Source organism: Centruroides vittatus, unplaced genomic scaffold, assembly GCF_030686945.1.
Source record: "Centruroides vittatus isolate TY-2023 unplaced genomic scaffold, ASM3068694v2 contig_1224, whole genome shotgun sequence".
Taxonomy (NCBI): domain Eukaryota; kingdom Metazoa; phylum Arthropoda; class Arachnida; order Scorpiones; family Buthidae; genus Centruroides; species Centruroides vittatus.
In genome coordinates, this window is record NW_027120786.1 from 7,675 (window position 1) to 25,535 (window position 17,861).

At 29.5% G+C, this 17,861-nt stretch overlaps 1 protein-coding gene across 1 annotated transcript; it reads right to left on the reverse strand.

Moving 5' to 3' along the window:
- Window positions 1-5,539: 5,539 nt before the first annotated feature.
- LOC136987568 (nose resistant to fluoxetine protein 6-like) lies at window positions 5,540-15,183 on the reverse strand. Its single transcript, XM_067285321.1, has 15 exons — window positions 14,526-15,183; window positions 10,965-11,197; window positions 10,774-10,888; window positions 10,582-10,672; window positions 10,395-10,501; window positions 10,149-10,319; window positions 9,983-10,076; window positions 9,824-9,910; window positions 9,549-9,717; window positions 9,016-9,092; window positions 6,817-6,939; window positions 6,565-6,685; window positions 6,305-6,491; window positions 6,088-6,230; window positions 5,540-6,024 (listed from the first exon to the last, which is right to left on the reverse strand). Exons 1-15 carry the CDS (start codon window positions 14,791-14,793, stop codon window positions 5,737-5,739), a joined length of 2,274 nt encoding a protein of 757 aa, XP_067141422.1. The 5' UTR covers window positions 14,794-15,183; the 3' UTR covers window positions 5,540-5,736.
- Between the last annotated feature and the right edge of the window lie 2,678 nt (window positions 15,184-17,861).

Consider the following 17,861-nt stretch of genomic DNA (forward strand, 5'->3'; position numbering starts at 1 on the left):
GAACGAGCGAGAATGTGGCGAGAAAAGATGATGACGTTTTACGCTGTCTGTTTCTCGCTCTCGTCTGTGTGGTCGTAATAAACGAAAGCGAGGAACAGAGCTTGAAACGTCGTCATTTCTTCTCGCCACATATTCTTGTTCGCTCGGAAAATTCGCTCGCTTGCGTCTGCATAGTCGCATCTTTAGGTTTAGTTCCGGGTTGTTGAACGGTGCATTACAAGGCTACTGACAATGTTTCACCTCACAAGCTATTGAATGCGTGATTGAAATGGAATAAAAGTTGGACATGCGCTACGAGCATCCCGTACGCTCAAACATTTCAATGCGTGCATCCCGTTGGTGCAGGTATTGAAGTGTTTGAGTGTAAAAAAATCTGCCCGTCTTTTACACTATAAAACAACAACTTTTTCATTAAATTATGATAAATTTTAAATTTATACTCTTTTCTTTTATTAAACCTTTAAGTAGGATGTCATATATAGAAATGCTAATTATCTATTATTCGTTTTATGTAGACTATAACTAGATGTAAAATGAAATTGACAAGTGATTTATTTGATTTGAATGAATCTCAAACAGTGTATAGTAGAGGTAAAAGACTTTTCACATTGCTACTGAGGACATCAAAATGATGCTTCTATCGTCAGAATGCAACTTTTATCACTGGTTTGTATTTCGATATCGTACTGAAGACCTTCATCAGAAATACATGAATATATAGTTTTCTGTTATAGATCTGCACCAAAGAGCAATGCTCATCAATTAGAATTTTTATTATAAACAGACCTGTTTTTAGATTTACACAAAAACGCAATGAACTCTAAGAATTATTAGAGCAATTGTCCGATTATAATAATTTCGTAGTAAATTAGCTCAAAGCAGGCACGAGTTACATTCTGATGATAGAAGTGACATTTTGATGTCCTCAACAGACTTATCACTTATCACACTGCTACTATCTTCTGTACAGTGTTTTGAGATTTCATTCATCAACAGTTAGTGAGACAAGAAGCTCTTATATATTATTTGATATCATAAGACGAAGACAATTCGCGTGAGCGACCGAAGATTTAATCTCCACCACGTTAATACTTGTGCTATAGTCAAGATAATTCTTTGTCCGTATGCTATGCAACTTATATTGCTTTCTGATAACTACAATGGATAATATAATAACATTCATGTAATTTTAAGCACGATGTAAATTTTTTCAGTTTTGTTTTGAATAAAATTCTAGATTATTGTTAATAGTCGAAAAAATTCGGATATAGATATTAATGTATGTCGCTATAACGATGGATTCCTTTTTTTTCCTACTTTTGGTACGATTTTTCGTATTATAGACGCATTTTATACAAGAAGAAAGTTTGTTCTCTGACGGAAGCGTTCTCTTTTCCTGCAGAAATAGTTCAGTAGTATTATGCTGCAGGTACAGTACAATGCTGTAAACATTAGTGTAACTAAGTTTTTGTTAGAAAATCCGGCTGTTCTTATTGTAGACATGACTGAACCCACGATGCACTGATTAAAAGTAAAGATCCTTTTAGTGCGTGAGATTTTGATGAAAACAATGTTTACCGCCCTTTCGGAGATATGTAAATGGTTGAGATACTTGTAACGAAAGCTTACACACCAAACGAGTTGATGCAACTTTCTATACAGCATTAATTACCTCCCAATTATTAGGGAAACTATATAATCAGTCATTATACCCAAGTATGTCATTTTGGGCTTTAATTCCCTTACACATCGAAAGTAGTGGAGTTGTCTGTTATACATGTTTAGTTTATGAAAAACGTGTAATGAAATGTGGATAATAAACGAAATGACGGTCATTGGACAGCGCACCACGCGTTAGGATAACACCTGAATAGGAGCCTGTTTCCAATGAAAGACCTCTCGGGAATAGCTCCATAAATTCGAAACCAGAAATCGAGACGTTGCAAGTTTGGTAGCATTGTGGTAAAATTTGATGGACAGGCCTATCTATCGTTGGGTAAACAGTAGCTACTCTGGAAAATAATTGAATAATTCTAATTAAACTAATTTTTATTGAACATTTATTTGTTTAACCAATTGTACTTGTTTGATTTACTGTAGAGTACATATTTCAACTAAGTTTTTGTTAGAAAAATCCAGCTGTTCTTATTTTACACATGCTGAACCCACGATGCACTGATTAAAAGTAAAGATCCTTTCAATGCCCATAGGGCAGAAGACGTAAAAAAAATGCTAGACTGTGGCCAGACGTAACTATTGACTCATCGATTATGATTGCACGAAACCATCAATAGTTTCGAAGCAACACAGAAAACTACACAGGGCTAACAGAACCCGACGCGCACCATAAATTATTGAGGACGTAGGCGTTTGAGGAGAAATGACTTATACAGACATGGCACCTATCGCCTACAATTCTTATTTGACTGTTTTTAATACAGATCGAGATATTCTGGAAAAAATTTTCGATAGAATTTATTCGCCGAAAAATCGAGACATACAGCAACTCTACTCGTTATACCATCAATCCAATCCAATCAACCAGCATAATTGCACTAAAATATGCTGATTTCTCGCGTTAATTGAACAACCTATTTTTAAATCGAATAGATCTGGATGTACCGGAAACCGAATGGCATAAAATCTGTAATTTTTAATTTTATTTTTAGTTTATCTGTTAAATGAATGAATCTTAAAACTATTTTAATATCTTATGAAATAATTTTTAATATTTTTGAATAAACTATTTTATAACAAGTAACGATAATGGAATCTATATATCCGAAATCCTGCGAATGTCAACATTCTCCGGTGAATGTCGGCATTCACACAGTCGTTTCGTGCATGTACGAAATATTTTTTAAATATTATTTCTCACTTACACGGACATTCAGCGTGCACTGATGTGAACGTTGAATAAAAATATTGTTCCTAGCATTTAGTTGTAGAACAATTTTTTTTTTGCAATTACAGCATGTATAGCCTTTCCTTCCATTTCTCGAATTAGTTGCAGCTGCTTGTCTGAAGTACATTTTTTACCTAACCTAAACCTATACTAACATAACGTAACATTAATATCATCACCAAATATTTGGTCTTTCACCAATGGGCTGTCGTATGTGTCGACATTCTCTAATTTTGGTCTTTCACAGTAACGTTTATAACCCATTGAACGCGTTTCCGTCGTGTAACGTTATGTCGAAAACGGGCACTAGAGGCGCCCTGTATCGTGTGTCATATTTCAAACATTTAAATTAACAATATAAATTATTTTAATAATTCCGACACAAATTATTCATTCAGACACTTGGCTAATATTTATTTAGTTGAAACGTTTATTATCTGTAATCCAGTCATAAATGGTAATTTTATATTTAAAAATGCGTTAAAAAATTCATTTCGTTTATAAAATATCCGAAAACATTCAATAACAATACTTCTGAAATTATAAGCATTTTAACATTATTGAAGATATTGTTCACAAAATTCAATTGTACACTTTAAAAATTTTTTTTAAAAGCTTCTGACATTCTTATGTTTTTTATACTTTAATGATACTTATTTCAGCATTTTTCATTATACTATCTTTTTTTAAAAAGATAGGTAAGAAGTATAATTTCGTAATTGATCTTGTTCGATTCCGACCTGGATGTTCGTAACTTTAGATAATTTGGATCGGGATTTTCGTGATTTTTTCTACACTTTATTCACGTTAATTATAATAACGGAACAGCCTACTTGTGTACAGGATTCCGGTTCGAATCCCATACAGAAACTTTAATAATTCATTAAGGATCGAGATACTGTTCCTCCGTTTTCAAATCCAAAATAGCCGGCCCAATGCATATTTGATTTCTTGTAATGGACAAAAGTTAAACCTGGCTATCTATTTTGCTATTGGAATGCACAACCAAAGTATTATCTCGGCCGCATTAGGTGAAATTGTTTTTAAACGGGCTGAAGTATTATGTATAAAATGTACTCGTATGAAAATTAAACAAATATTTGTGCGCGCTGCCCGATAGCAGAAGCAGTAAAGGTGTTCGCCTGCCATTCTGGGATCTAATCAAAGTGGTCTCTCCGGGGAATTTTTCATGGTCTATTCCGGATGTGTTACGTCACGTCTCTCAACATCCGGCTGACTCATTGTGGGCCTGGCCAAACCCGCGATGGGCATGGAGAAAAAGCAATCTTTGTGCCTATAAGGAGATTCAAAAATGACAAAAAATGAAAATGTGCGCGAATCCAGAAATAAAAAGTGTGTTAAATTTAAATACATTATATGTATTTAAAATCATGCTAATGCATTTATGAACATTTAAGTCGGTCTATCAACGCAACACATTTTTACTTAAATTAGGCGGTGGGCCACAGTAAAACAACGAACAATCCATATGTTGTGCATCCCAAATTTATAATGTTATTTGACACGTGGCCAATTTACGACTTAATATTGCTGTAAGACAGATTAAACTTAAATAAATTTGCAGAAAGTTTAGTAATTATGATTTTAAAAAATTTAATTTATTAACGATTGAATATATAAATTTGTTTTACTTGAGAATCTTCTAATTGAAATACCATTTTGATCCATTAAATAATTTTTTAATATGAATTATCTCGAATATACTAATTGAAGTAAATGGGCAAATTAAGAATAAAATAATTAAAAACCTTAATAATAGATAAAAACTTATAGTTATTATTGTTAATTGTTAATTGATAATATATCAGATTATAAACTAATGACTACGGTAGATTTACGGATACTAACAACTAACAGTTTGTAGGGTAGATGTACCAGTTTTGGCCAGTGTACCAGTTCTGGCCAGAAAACAAATTTAACTTAAAAATATAATCACAAATGAAACAAACTTTTATTGTTAACTGTGTGAACAGTTAACAATAAAAGTTTGTTTCATTGGACAGATTTGAATATGTGGTGATTATATTTTTAAGTTAAATTTGTTTTCTGGCCAGAACTGGTACACTGGCCAAAACTGGTACATCTACCCTATTTATTATTATGGTGAAATGAATTATACATATATATTCATCAGAATAATAATGAAAATATGCTATATACACCAAAATAAATTTCTATGTTTGTAAAACATCAAATTATAGGGCCAAATAACCGAACGAATTAAGTTGTTAGCCTACCGTTCTGGGGACCCGAAATCGAATCTGGATCGGTCGAAAAAAACTCCAGGAAATTTTTCGGGGGTGATCGGTCTGGTATGTTGGGTACCGAACCTCACCACCTGGTCTAACCCACGATGGGCTTTATTAAATAGGCCCTCGTAGCGCTCACATGCGGAAAGAATATAAACAAAAACGTCAAATTATGTCATTTGTACTAAATTTCTGCGAATTTTAAAAATTTGACAAAAATAAAAAGGAAAAAAAAAAAAAAAAATTGACTGTATGAAGAATAATGAAGGAAGCTGGTTTGAGTATTTAAGAACAAGTTTGGTTTCTCCCGGTTTGGTAACTTCGAACTTTGCATTAACCCAAATGTCACACAGCAATTTCGCAATTAGTTCGATTGTTTGTTTACTTTTTCGTAAAAAATGAAAAAAAAGGACATTTACTCCTGATTTTCTTTGAGGAAAAGAAACGAAAACGAAATTAACATATTCATTAATGTTGAAGATATTTCTTGACTATAATCAAGATTTAAAGTAATAATTATAAGTGAAAATCACTTATAATTCTTTCACGATAATGTAAATATTACAAATGTAAAATTACAATCCCGTTTACTTTATTCTTTTCCAACTCGTGTATGTCGATTTTCCTGAAAATATCCGTTCCATGTTTTTCGCTGTCCGAATAACTCTTTGCTTCGAGCTCTTTCAATTTTTTTGAAATCCGATCCGATTTCTCGTAAATCCTCTTTTTCTCTACCACTTTTTTCCCGAAATACATTTCTTCTATCTCCATAATGGGCGCCGTTAGCAGGACGTAAGAGAAAAATGATAAAGTTAACGAAAGGCAGGACAAGCCGCACATAACAAATATCTATAAAGAAACAATTAGTATATTATTTAGATTAAATACATATTTATAAAGTAATATACTTACTATGACGTAAGGAGTGATTTGTATTCGTTCTCTTAAATGACTTGTCAATGTAGTCAAGATAATGGGATGAAAGAGATACGCCATTAATGATAATCGACTTATAGCACGCAATGGTGTCCAAGACAGCACAGTATTCACAACACCTAGCAGTTAAGATTATATTTTAAATTTATATTATTCGTATTGTATTTCAACAGAAAATAAAACGTTTGTTTACCCGCGTTTCGAGTTGCACAGAGAAACATCACCCAAGCAATTCCCAGTGTCCAAGCCAATCGATGAGCGGCTCCATATAGAGTTGTCGCGGTTGTCGCTATTTGCTCGTGGAAATTCCATTCGTAAACTCCAAATGTGACCGATAACATACATATTATAGCTAGGCACCAGCCCAATAATTTCGTAAACTGAAAATATACATAAATATTATATTTTAAAAATGAATTAGGAAACACGTGCGATAATTTAAACATTTCTTACATTTTTTAACTTGAAGGTTGATCTATGAGCTAAAATATGTCCTAAGGCTAAGCCTAAACAAAAAGAGCCCAAGTGTGGATACGGTCTGTTAAACAAAAGGTTCTCTACTCCTTGCCGTTGCCTTTAAAAATAGATGAAAAATTCCATTTTATGTAAATTTCATAGCATTTCGTAGATTTAGTAAAGAAAAGTATTTAAGATTTAGTTGACAATTCTTTGAAAGACATTTTTTAAACAAATTTTGCTACTTACACGACATCCACCTGCGAAAACAGGATTGTTGGAGGAAGTTTCAAGTATGAAATCATAATTCCAGTAATTGAGACGGACAGTATAATCAGCATTAAATTAATGATTAAGCCCACTCGTGACCATCTATTTAAACAAGAAAATGAATAAAATTTAAATCTAAATATAAAGATATTCTTATACCAAGCCCATTGTGGATTAGGTTTTATATTAATCCACAATGGGCTTGATATAAAGGCCCCTCTTAATGATCGCAGGGAGGAAGGAGTTAAAAAAATATATAATCAATGTCAATCTTTGAATATATATAAGGAAAATATCAATAAGTAGCTTACTACATTTAGGATTTACATGATATGAAACTTCGTTACGTAAGAAACAATTATAAATAAATATTAATTACAGATGATACAGAATTATCTTTTAATTATGGAACATAAAATTCTTGTATAGTAGTAATAAATACTAATTGTAAATAACATTTCGTAAATTTAAAAAGTACCAATAACTTATTTTGGAAAACAATTTATAAATCAATCTTCGAATACAGTAATAATTTCCCTCCAAGAATATACATTATTAATTTAGTATCTTATAATAGATTAGCACAAGGGTAGGCAACTTTTCTGCGGTGTTATGCCGAATCTAAGTTATAGTGTTATTTCGGGTGCCAACAGGATTCTATCAATTTTGTTATATATATATTATTAACATTGGTCCGGTTATAATGGACTTGAAGTTAAGTTGTTAATTACGTTCTTACACGTGAAGCTCATGCACAACACTTAGATGGTGACACGAAGCGTAAACGCATTCGTTGTAATATAAATGTACAAGCAATAGATTCGTTTTTACGTACGACTGCCTACACTGAACTGTGGCTTCCATTTTTAAATGTGTAATTAATAATTAAAATTATAATTTTTACCACATTTCTATTCAGAGCGCCGCGTGCCACAGGTTGCCGACCCCTGGACTAGCATAATACTTTTTAGGAATAATTGTATCACTTTACTATTTATTACATCAAAAATCCTTTATAAAAAGGTCCTCGCTGCTTCACAATCTAGAAGAATATTTTTTTTATTTTTCATAATTTTTAATAAGAATTATTGAAATATGTAGAGTATCACGCCGAAACGAGTTACAATATAAGAAATCGTTTTTAATTCCACAAAAAATTTAGCAATTAACTGAAAAATATTTTCCCCGTAATATTTACGAAGACGATCATCGATAGAAAAGGATATAAAATCAAACCTTAACTATCACCATTTTAATTCTGTATAGATATTTTAATAAATTATTCACGTTTTAATTAATTTTTGAGGTACTTTTTAAATAGATAAATGTGATGTTTGAAAAAGTTTCAATGAATTTGTCACCTGTACGTAATTTGTACATAATTTTACTATAAATGTATTGAGTAGACAGATCTATATGTCAATGACGTGAACATAACCTCCAAATAACGGCCATTTTCTATTTTTATGCGGGTTTTTTCAAATAAAGTTTGTGGAAATATTGGCCGCCGTTTAGAGGTGGCCGTTATTGGAAGTTCGATTGTATTTTAATTTGCATTTTTTTTAATTTTACATAATTATCAATCGATTTAATATAAAATTATTCCGAGTTAGATAAAAAAAAATTCATTTAGCTTAGTATTTAGTTATTACATTAGAATTTATCCAGGCTCATCATTATTATTTCTTGGTATAATTAAAATACTAAGAAGAAAGCTTATTTATTAGCATTTTGGGTTAATGTTACCTATGGTTCCAAGATGGCGGCTCGTCTCTGATTCCAGCAAATAAAGGAAACGAAACAGTGGGCTCGCACGTTCTAACCTAACCTATTCTAATAATTATGTTGGTAATAATTATGGTAATTTATAAAAACAACATTAAATTAAAAACTTTCTTCTATTTGTTGGAATCAGAGACGAGCCGCCATCTTGGAACCATAGGTAACATTAACCGCATTTTGTAATTGCAAATACTAAAATAAATGAAGGATTTATAATAATTTTAAGTTTATTTATAGACAATTGTTTTGTTAAATATTAAAGTGATATTTAGAATACACTGAATAATGTAATATTATTTCTTACTGTAGGCTTATATATTTTCCTTATACATATTAATTTTACGTTCCTAAAGAATAGAATGAATTTTATGTAAAGAATAATATTAAACAACTTACGCCATTAATGAAGTTACTATAAGGCCAATTATAAATAATTGGAAATCGCAGGCAATGTACCAAGAGTGATGCAAGCACTAAATACAAAATAATTAAATGTATAATTAATTATTTCAATCTTTACAAGCGAAATATTTAAAAATATAATGATGAAATAGTTTGAATGTAAAATCATTCGTAATATTTCTTCACTTTCCTCAATCGTAACCTACTATTGAAGAACTATTAAATCGATCGTTACGTATTCATTTATAAAAGTAATTTATGTTTAGCTCAGATACACATTACACAATAACCCATAAACATTCAATCGATGTATATCAATGAAAGAAATTTCTTAAAGTATACATTATACAATTATTTTACAAGTGATGAAATGAGCTATGTAATATTTTTATTACTCTCTGTTAAGAAATACATTTTTTCTTAATTTTTTAAATTTTATTTTATTCGATACATTATTATTATTTTACCATTAACTATATTCAGCAAATAGTTTAAATAAAAAAGTATGGTATTAGCATTAAGTTTACCTTTTCTGTTCCAGTTATATTAAAGTTATTGATAAAAAGTAAGTTAGTCCACCAATTATTACGACAGCCTTCAACCATAGGGTCAAGATTTTCGTGCCAACTTGGACCACTATTGGTAATAGGCACTATAAAAACGAATGCAATAACCAGTAGATATCCTGGTATTATTCTTGAAAGAAAACAAATTGACATTATTTAACATTTATTACTATTCCTCGAGAGTGTAATAATAATAATAATGATGATAAATTTAAATTTTGGAGAATTATACTTACCTAATCAGATAGTGAAATAAGTGTCGTACGTACAATAATTTTATATTTCCCGAGGTCTGAGCAACGCCATAGGCTAATATATAACCACTGAAAAATTTTATATTTTAAAAAAATCTTTCAAATATTCGTTAAAATATGTAATTGTACTTAATATTTTACCTTATGAAGAAGAAAGTGTCAAATCCAAGAGGAGAACTAACTAAAACTTGAAAGAGAATTGTGCAAGAGTAAACGACGGCCATCTTCAACTGACCTTTATAAAAAAGAAATTAAACCGATTCAGAGAAAAGTTAATTAAATTTATTATGCAATTTTTAATACTTACGAATAACTTGATAATTTGAATACAGGAAAATATTTCCAAATATAATCCAAAAGAAACTTAAAGCCCTCAATCCGTGGATGGCCTTGGATTGCCTCAAAGTTGTTTCTATTCTTGTTAATCTTTTCATGCTTCTATGAAGCGAAAATGCCAGAAATATCGATAATAAATGTCCTGTAAATAAGATTTATCAATTAATACGAAAGAAATAAGTGTAAATAAATAAATAAATGAGGGAAGGATATTTACCTTGATTAGAAGGGAGCGAAATGAGATGATCTGGTTTACTACTTCTGTAAACGAGGTGGATTATTGTAGCTAATATTATCAATCCAACTAATGCACACACCAATGTTCTGTAAAAATATTTATTTAATAACGTGCCAATGGACGTTTTTCTTATTATGAACAGATAACCACACATGTTTTTACTTACATTATAATTATTTGCAACTTATTTAACACAATTGGTTCCTTGATTTCGCATCCGACAATATTGGCTGAAACACCTTCCAAGTCTTTTAAAACTGAAGAATACAGGGAAAATGAATTATAAATTACGTTTATATTTAAGAGTAAAGAAGAATAAAAAAAAATTACTTATTTATTCATTTCTTTTTTAACTTACTCATATTTAAAACGCTTTGCAAATCGTCGCCATTGCAAGTAGATGGAATGCAGATTCCGAGACGGTATGTAAGAAATAAAAAGAAGTGGAGATCTTTCGAAAAAGTGCGGATAAACTAAAAACAACTTATTATAAGTACTATTTTAAGATTATTATGTATATATATAAACATGGTTTTAAAGTAAACTAACCGTTTTTGAAGAAGTAAAGTTGACAAACGATGCAAATTTGTGATGCATGGTGTAAAATTCGGGTTTCGGTGGTACAGGTGGTTGTATGCTGACCGTACAGTATTTTCCTCGAAAATATTCTTTGTCATTAGGTTTATCTTTTGCTTCTATGCTTAAACATTGATCGTAAGAACCGAATGCTATTAATGTACCTTCCATTATTCCACCTCCAGGTTTACCAGCAGCATCCAACACTATAATAATTGTAATAAATATTGAAGTTTTCTTTAAAAATTTCTGAAGATGGACTAAAATAAAGTTATTTAATTTAGAATAAGGTGATTAATCGTCATATTTTAAAACAGGTTTTTATAATATCTAAAATAAAAGACTCATTGTTTTAAGTCGATGAGTTCTAAGTAAAAAATAAATTCCGGAAAAAAGTTCCAAAATATCAAGTAGTGAAAGACCCAAAAGTTTAAAAGTTCAAGGAAAGTTGGCGCTTATGAAAATGTAGAAGACATTAACGCCATCTTTTCCTACTTCAATAGCTTTGATTTATAATATCTTTCTTTTTATAAACAGTTTCTAGAAGGAAAAGATAGAATATATTCTAGTGTATGTCAAGGACAAATTTGAACAACTTTTGAAATGAATTATAGACGGAGCGTAAGCAATAGAAATGTTTTAATGTAATAAAATTATGTATTTCATATTTGTTTTCATATTATTAATCAAGAAAGGTAACACGCTCACATCATCACGCTAAGTGGCTTTGTAAAACAGTGACGTGCCCTTTCCCTTTTTCAAATGATTTTCTTTTATAACCTCTTACTTTTACAATGCTTACAAGTATAATTTAAATAATTAATTATTTTACATTTAATAGAAAATAATTTTTCAGATCAAAATATAGGAATTAATTACGTAAAACGATACAATTGAAGTAAAACTTTATAAACCATTACTTTTTATGCTTGCTGTGACTATAAGCAAAATATAACGTTGATTATAAACGGTGTATTCTGTCAAACTTGGAAGTATTTACACAAGTCTATAAAAAGATCTCCCTTATAACACGTTGTCAAGCAATTACATGAAAAATATCTTTTATTTTTCTCGTTAACAATAGAACAATGATTACCGATTCAACCTTCTACGTCGCACTTAAATATTGGTGCCAACGAAAGTTTATTTCGAGCAAATAACGTTTTAATTACTTAAAACCTTACTATGGACCTTCTTAATATTTGACGATTTAAGTTGATTATGTTCGTTAAGATATAAATTACGATTATTAGGCTACATCAACACGTAATACGTCTCACTTCTTAGATAAATAAGGCACAGATTATGTAATTCGCTTGACCTTATTTACATCTGCTAAGCAAAAAATTTGCATAATTAATTTATTATTATTGTAACGCAAGAATAATAAATTAAGGTAAATAATTTTATCGTAATTTAGAAGTGTAAAGATCAAATATATCGAAGAGGCAATGAAAATTTCACTTTTTTCTCTCCCCTTCCCTTGTATAAATACTTACATCACCACTGTGAAATACCATTCAATATTCAAAAATTTAATTGATAGCTACATTGTTTTTCTTTCCTGTAATTTTTATTACTTATATAATTTCATGTCAGATTTATGGTAATTCTATTGTATTATTACAAATCTATGTTGCCTACACAAGAAATCTACTTCTAATACCATATTATTTCCGTCAAAGTTATATGTAATAACACAATTTATCCTAGCTAAAAGTTAACCGGATTATACATTGAATTTAATATATAGATACATTTTATGATTTTCAGAAAGAATAGATTTGAAAATATGAATTATTTTACAATTATTGTGGTTATGTTTTTAATTAAAAACAAAACAATATTTTGTGGAGACATTTTAGGTTATTTTTGTCATTATTTTTATATATAAATTGTATTATTTAGTTACATTTTAATTACAAGAAGTTATAACTTCGATACAAACTCTTTTAACGCATTTATTAAAGTTAAAAATGCTCTTGCATCATATGTAAACACTGTTTGGCAATAAAATTTATTAGAAAAATCTTTTAAATTCCATTTAAATTTATACATATTTAGTAAAAAATTTTATTATGAAAGAAAATAAATAAATAAGTACGTAATTGTTTTATCCTTCTATTAACTACAGTATTATTATTTAAATGTCTAGACAGAAAAATTATTTTATATGTAATTCCTAGGCCAGTGTCCCAAATTTGATTACATTACAGTATAAGCAAGTTTTCCATGACAAGATACAACTATCAGTTCTATTAATCATTAATTAGTCCCTATACAGTACCGATATAAATCAATCGTTTAAATCCAAAAATTCTGAATAGATTTACTTCAATTGATAAGCAGTTTCTTACTATTGGGTACGTTATACGAATTATATGTAACACTATAAACGTATTCCGTGGAATTGTACTTGTAAATATAGAAAACACGCTTTAAGTAGGAGAAAAATCAGAAAATAGTTTAACCGCGACTCGAATAAAGTATTCAAGTATTGTTAGCAAATCGCAAAGGTGATCAGTTTCGCTTTTTAGATTGGTTATTAATAGCTCCGTAACAATGCTTGTGTAATCGGTTTAAGTAAATTACACTGCGAGAATCGTGTCATGATGATCGAAAATTCATTTCTACTAGAGCGTTTGTATGTTTATAACTTGATAATACTGTCCTGTTTTCTATTGTTGAATGTAGTATGGGCTATTAACCCTTACCCGCAGAGCATACTCCGTAACCCACATACGTGGGTATTTTTTCAATGAACTAATAAAGAACAATACTCGATGAAAGTGGCCCTTCCGAGATTGTCCATATTTATTCACTTTTTCCGCACTTGTTTGTTTTTATAACTCATTATTGATAAAATATTACGATTTAGCGTCAACAGTTATTAATTTTATTTACTTATTTTTTCTGTATATATTAAAATTGTACATACACTTTAAAACTATTTCCTATAAAATAATTCTTAATTAATTTTTAAGAAGTTTCCATTAATATATTTAACGTCTTCATCCTATAAATGTGTGTAAAAATTTAAATTTCTGTTAAAGTTTGATAGGTAAATATAATGCAATTTGTTTTATATTCAGAATAATAAATCGATTTTTATAGATTTTTATATTAATTATAAGCTTTGTATTTTACATTTCCATTCCATTTAGTTAAATATAAATTCCAAATAAGGTATATGGAACAAAAAAAATAATTAGAATACATATTAAGGGCACGTATTCTGGCAATACGGTATTTAAATATCTCGATCACAGAATTTTATCACATTTGATAAAGCTGCTTGGAAAGGAATTTTGTTTAAAAGGAAAGTAGCAATTGTATTCATGTTTTCATTCTATGATTGAAGGGATTACAAAATCATTTTCTACCTCGTAAAGTGGGTAACATTTGAAATAAAAAGAACACAACTAGATTTATAATAAACTGTCAGGGCTTGTACTAATTTTTCTACGCGTAATGTAAATATTAAATGGTTTTAAATATTTTTTCTACTTAATAATAATAATAATTAAAACTTACTTTCGAATGCCCATGTTTTCATTCTTCTTAGACCGATGATCAGTTTCATAACACTGTTAGAGCATTTTGGAGATATTTTCGCTTCGGAATTAGCTTTAACTAAAGCAGGAAGAGCTTGCTTTAACGCTAAATCAACGTATTTCCTTGCAATTTTTTCCAATTTTTCCCATTGTTTCACCGTTTCTTCTGCCGAATAATTCTGGCTGTAGCTCGATACGGCGAAATATCCTCCGAAAAACAGACAGAAATAAAGGGAAAAAATTTTCATGTTGATGCCATGGAAAACTGAAATCCTCTCAAAGGATTTCTCAATTAAATAACAGACACTATGCTTGCCCGTCAACCTTTTTTACTGGATATTTTCAAGGACGGATATACGTCATAGCATGTTATTAGTTATTTAACAATCTCTCATTGGTGTTTTAACCAATCCGGTTATCAGTATGAAAGAGAATTTTTCGTCTGTTAAGTCTTCTGCTTTCTCTATATATATGACCCTTTTTCTACTCGATACGATGTAAATTTTGAATCATTTAAGTGCAGACTGCAAGCTTATACCGTGTTAATAGAACACGTAATAGTTACCTAGATTGCTAATAACTACTATAAAATCAGTTTAAAGTTGAAATAGCCGGGTTAGACTCGATTGGTGGAAAGTTTTACAACAAGAAAAAAAGGGTTCCTGGCTTAATCAAACCTTTAAAGTACACTTTAATTAATCCAAATTTTTTCCATAACATAATAAAATTAAGCCATATTACTACTATTATTAAATTTTTATCCATTTATTATTAGTTAAACAATAGTAAATCTTTTAAAATTGAAAATGGCGTCGCTCAAAAACTCAATTCTTTTTTCCTCCTCGGTTCATTATTTAAAAAAAATTAATAATGTAAATGTTTTTAAAACCTTATTTAACATCTTTTCATACTTCTAACAATTACTCCCAACCGAGTTTTCAATTATTATTATTATTTTTTTAATTAAAAATGAACGATTGCCGGAATTCTTTTAATATTTTTCTTTGTTTAAATCGTAGATCTTGAATGATTATTTTTCAATAAAAATAAAGAATTTTTAAACCAAAATAATAATTAAAATATAAAATTAAAAAACTATATAATATATAAAAAAATTTTCTAAATATTAATTCATATTCTAAAAGGTGTGAAGTAAGTTTAAAGTTCTTTACATTATATCATTAAGCTATGGCAAAAGTGTGTTTATGTGAGTAAAGTGTACGTGTTTGTTTATAATATAAATACATAAAGAGTAAATTCTTAAGTAGGACTAATTTTCTTTACCTTTAATAACTTGTAAGTAGGCCTTTGACGTACTTATTTTTACTAGACATGTTTTTATTTGGTTAAGCAACCATTGTGGCTGATGAATTGAAGAACGTAGTAATTCGAATTACCGACTTATACAAGCAAATATTTTAGTTTCAATAATAGAATGATCCAATTAGTGAACTGGAACTAATGTTCTAATACTTTTTGTATATGAGGAATTATTACAACTTATACAAAAAGTATTTGCTTCCGACAAAACAATTGAAAAGTGGCGGGCATGTAACTAAATTATATCTACAACACTAAAAAAAAACGTTAAAATAATATATATTACACTTAAAATGTAAGATTCACTTATAAATCTGTTACTTAACTCTATAAAAACTCGCTAACAAGGTCTCTGAAGAACAGAGAAAACACTTTTGTTCTAGTAATGAACTTCACTTTTACTTGTTTAAATATAGACTACACATACACTTCTTACCCTCCTTTCGAGTTATAAGTCATAATATTCGAGTAATCTTCTTTAATTTTATATTTGAAATAGAAAATTACTTTTCGGAAATATCACGCATCAGGAACTCTACATTTCTAGTAGCCTAAGTATCTTATACTCGAAATTACGTATGATTGATGTGATGTATATTATATATATATATATAAAACTCTCATTATGTGACAGCCAACACAGGAAAAATAATAGAATGATCCAATCTATGTTAAATTTGAAAAATTGGCGACACTAAACCAAACAATGAGAATTTCACATAACCTATATCATAATCATTCACAGATAGAATAACGTTACAACTAGTTCGACTTAATACTGTAGTATATGCTCTAATTAGTTTTAATTATCGATCAGATAAACAGCCTATTAATTTACGACAGTTATTTATTTTAATCTTTAAAGGATTTTACTCATAAGGAGCGGATTAACTCATTTTATCAATTAGATCAGCGGGCGCTAAAATACGGAGCGCACTTTTTAGGGGCGAAGAAATCATTATAATTATTTATTTATTTTCCAGTGCAATTCTCGCACCTACTAGATTATTCTATCCATCATTTCAATGCAACATAGCATTATAAACTCTCCAACACGCGTATTTATTTCGTTATGATTACGGTCACGACTACGATGTAGTCGTTACATCACCGAAATTTGACTTCATTTAGTCGTAAATATCTTTGGGTACTGCTTTAGTTTTGTTTTGTTCGAAAAATAATTGTATATTATCAAAAAAATTGCAAGAAAAACTTTAGTTTTATTAGAATAAAACTCGCTTTTTACGAAAAGTGCACGGCGCACGAACACCAAGCAAAAATCCGGCATCTCTTTAAAAAAGTTTGAAAGAAAAAACCATTAAATTAGGTAGCTAAAACGTAGATCAATAATTATAATTATTATAAACTAACACTCGTAAAAATTAATTTTAATTAATGAGTCAACATTTCCGAATTGACGCATTCGTGTTGAATATAAACACATTGACTTCAACAGAAGTTATATATTTGTTTTTTTATACGATTTCCTGCATTTCCCCCCTTGTCTAATAATACTTATAATGACGGAAACCTATTTGTATAAGTTACATTTTCCTATTTATCCTGGCTGTATAATCTCTTAATGATTTTTTTTTTTTTTAAAGTTCCCTATTAGCTCTCGCAGTTACATCAATTTATTATATAAATAACATATATTCAAAATCTTTTTATTTATTTTCATATATTTTAAAACAACAGCGGAATATATAAATATTTATTTTTAGGGCAAGTATTAAATTTCCCGTATAACATACAGTTACGCGCGTGCTAATCACTGACATAACTAGGGAGGGTCGTCCCTCTTCGTAATAAAAATGCTAAATATAATTTAATTTCTTAGTTAATTCACATAATTCTTAGTATTAAAATCGATAAAAATTATTAAAATGTGTAATGATTTGTATTAAATTTAAGTCAGATCTGTTTACGTTACTGACGTAAATTAGTTAAATTTTTCTACATTTTTTTTGGGGTCCCGTTAATTCATATGTATTAC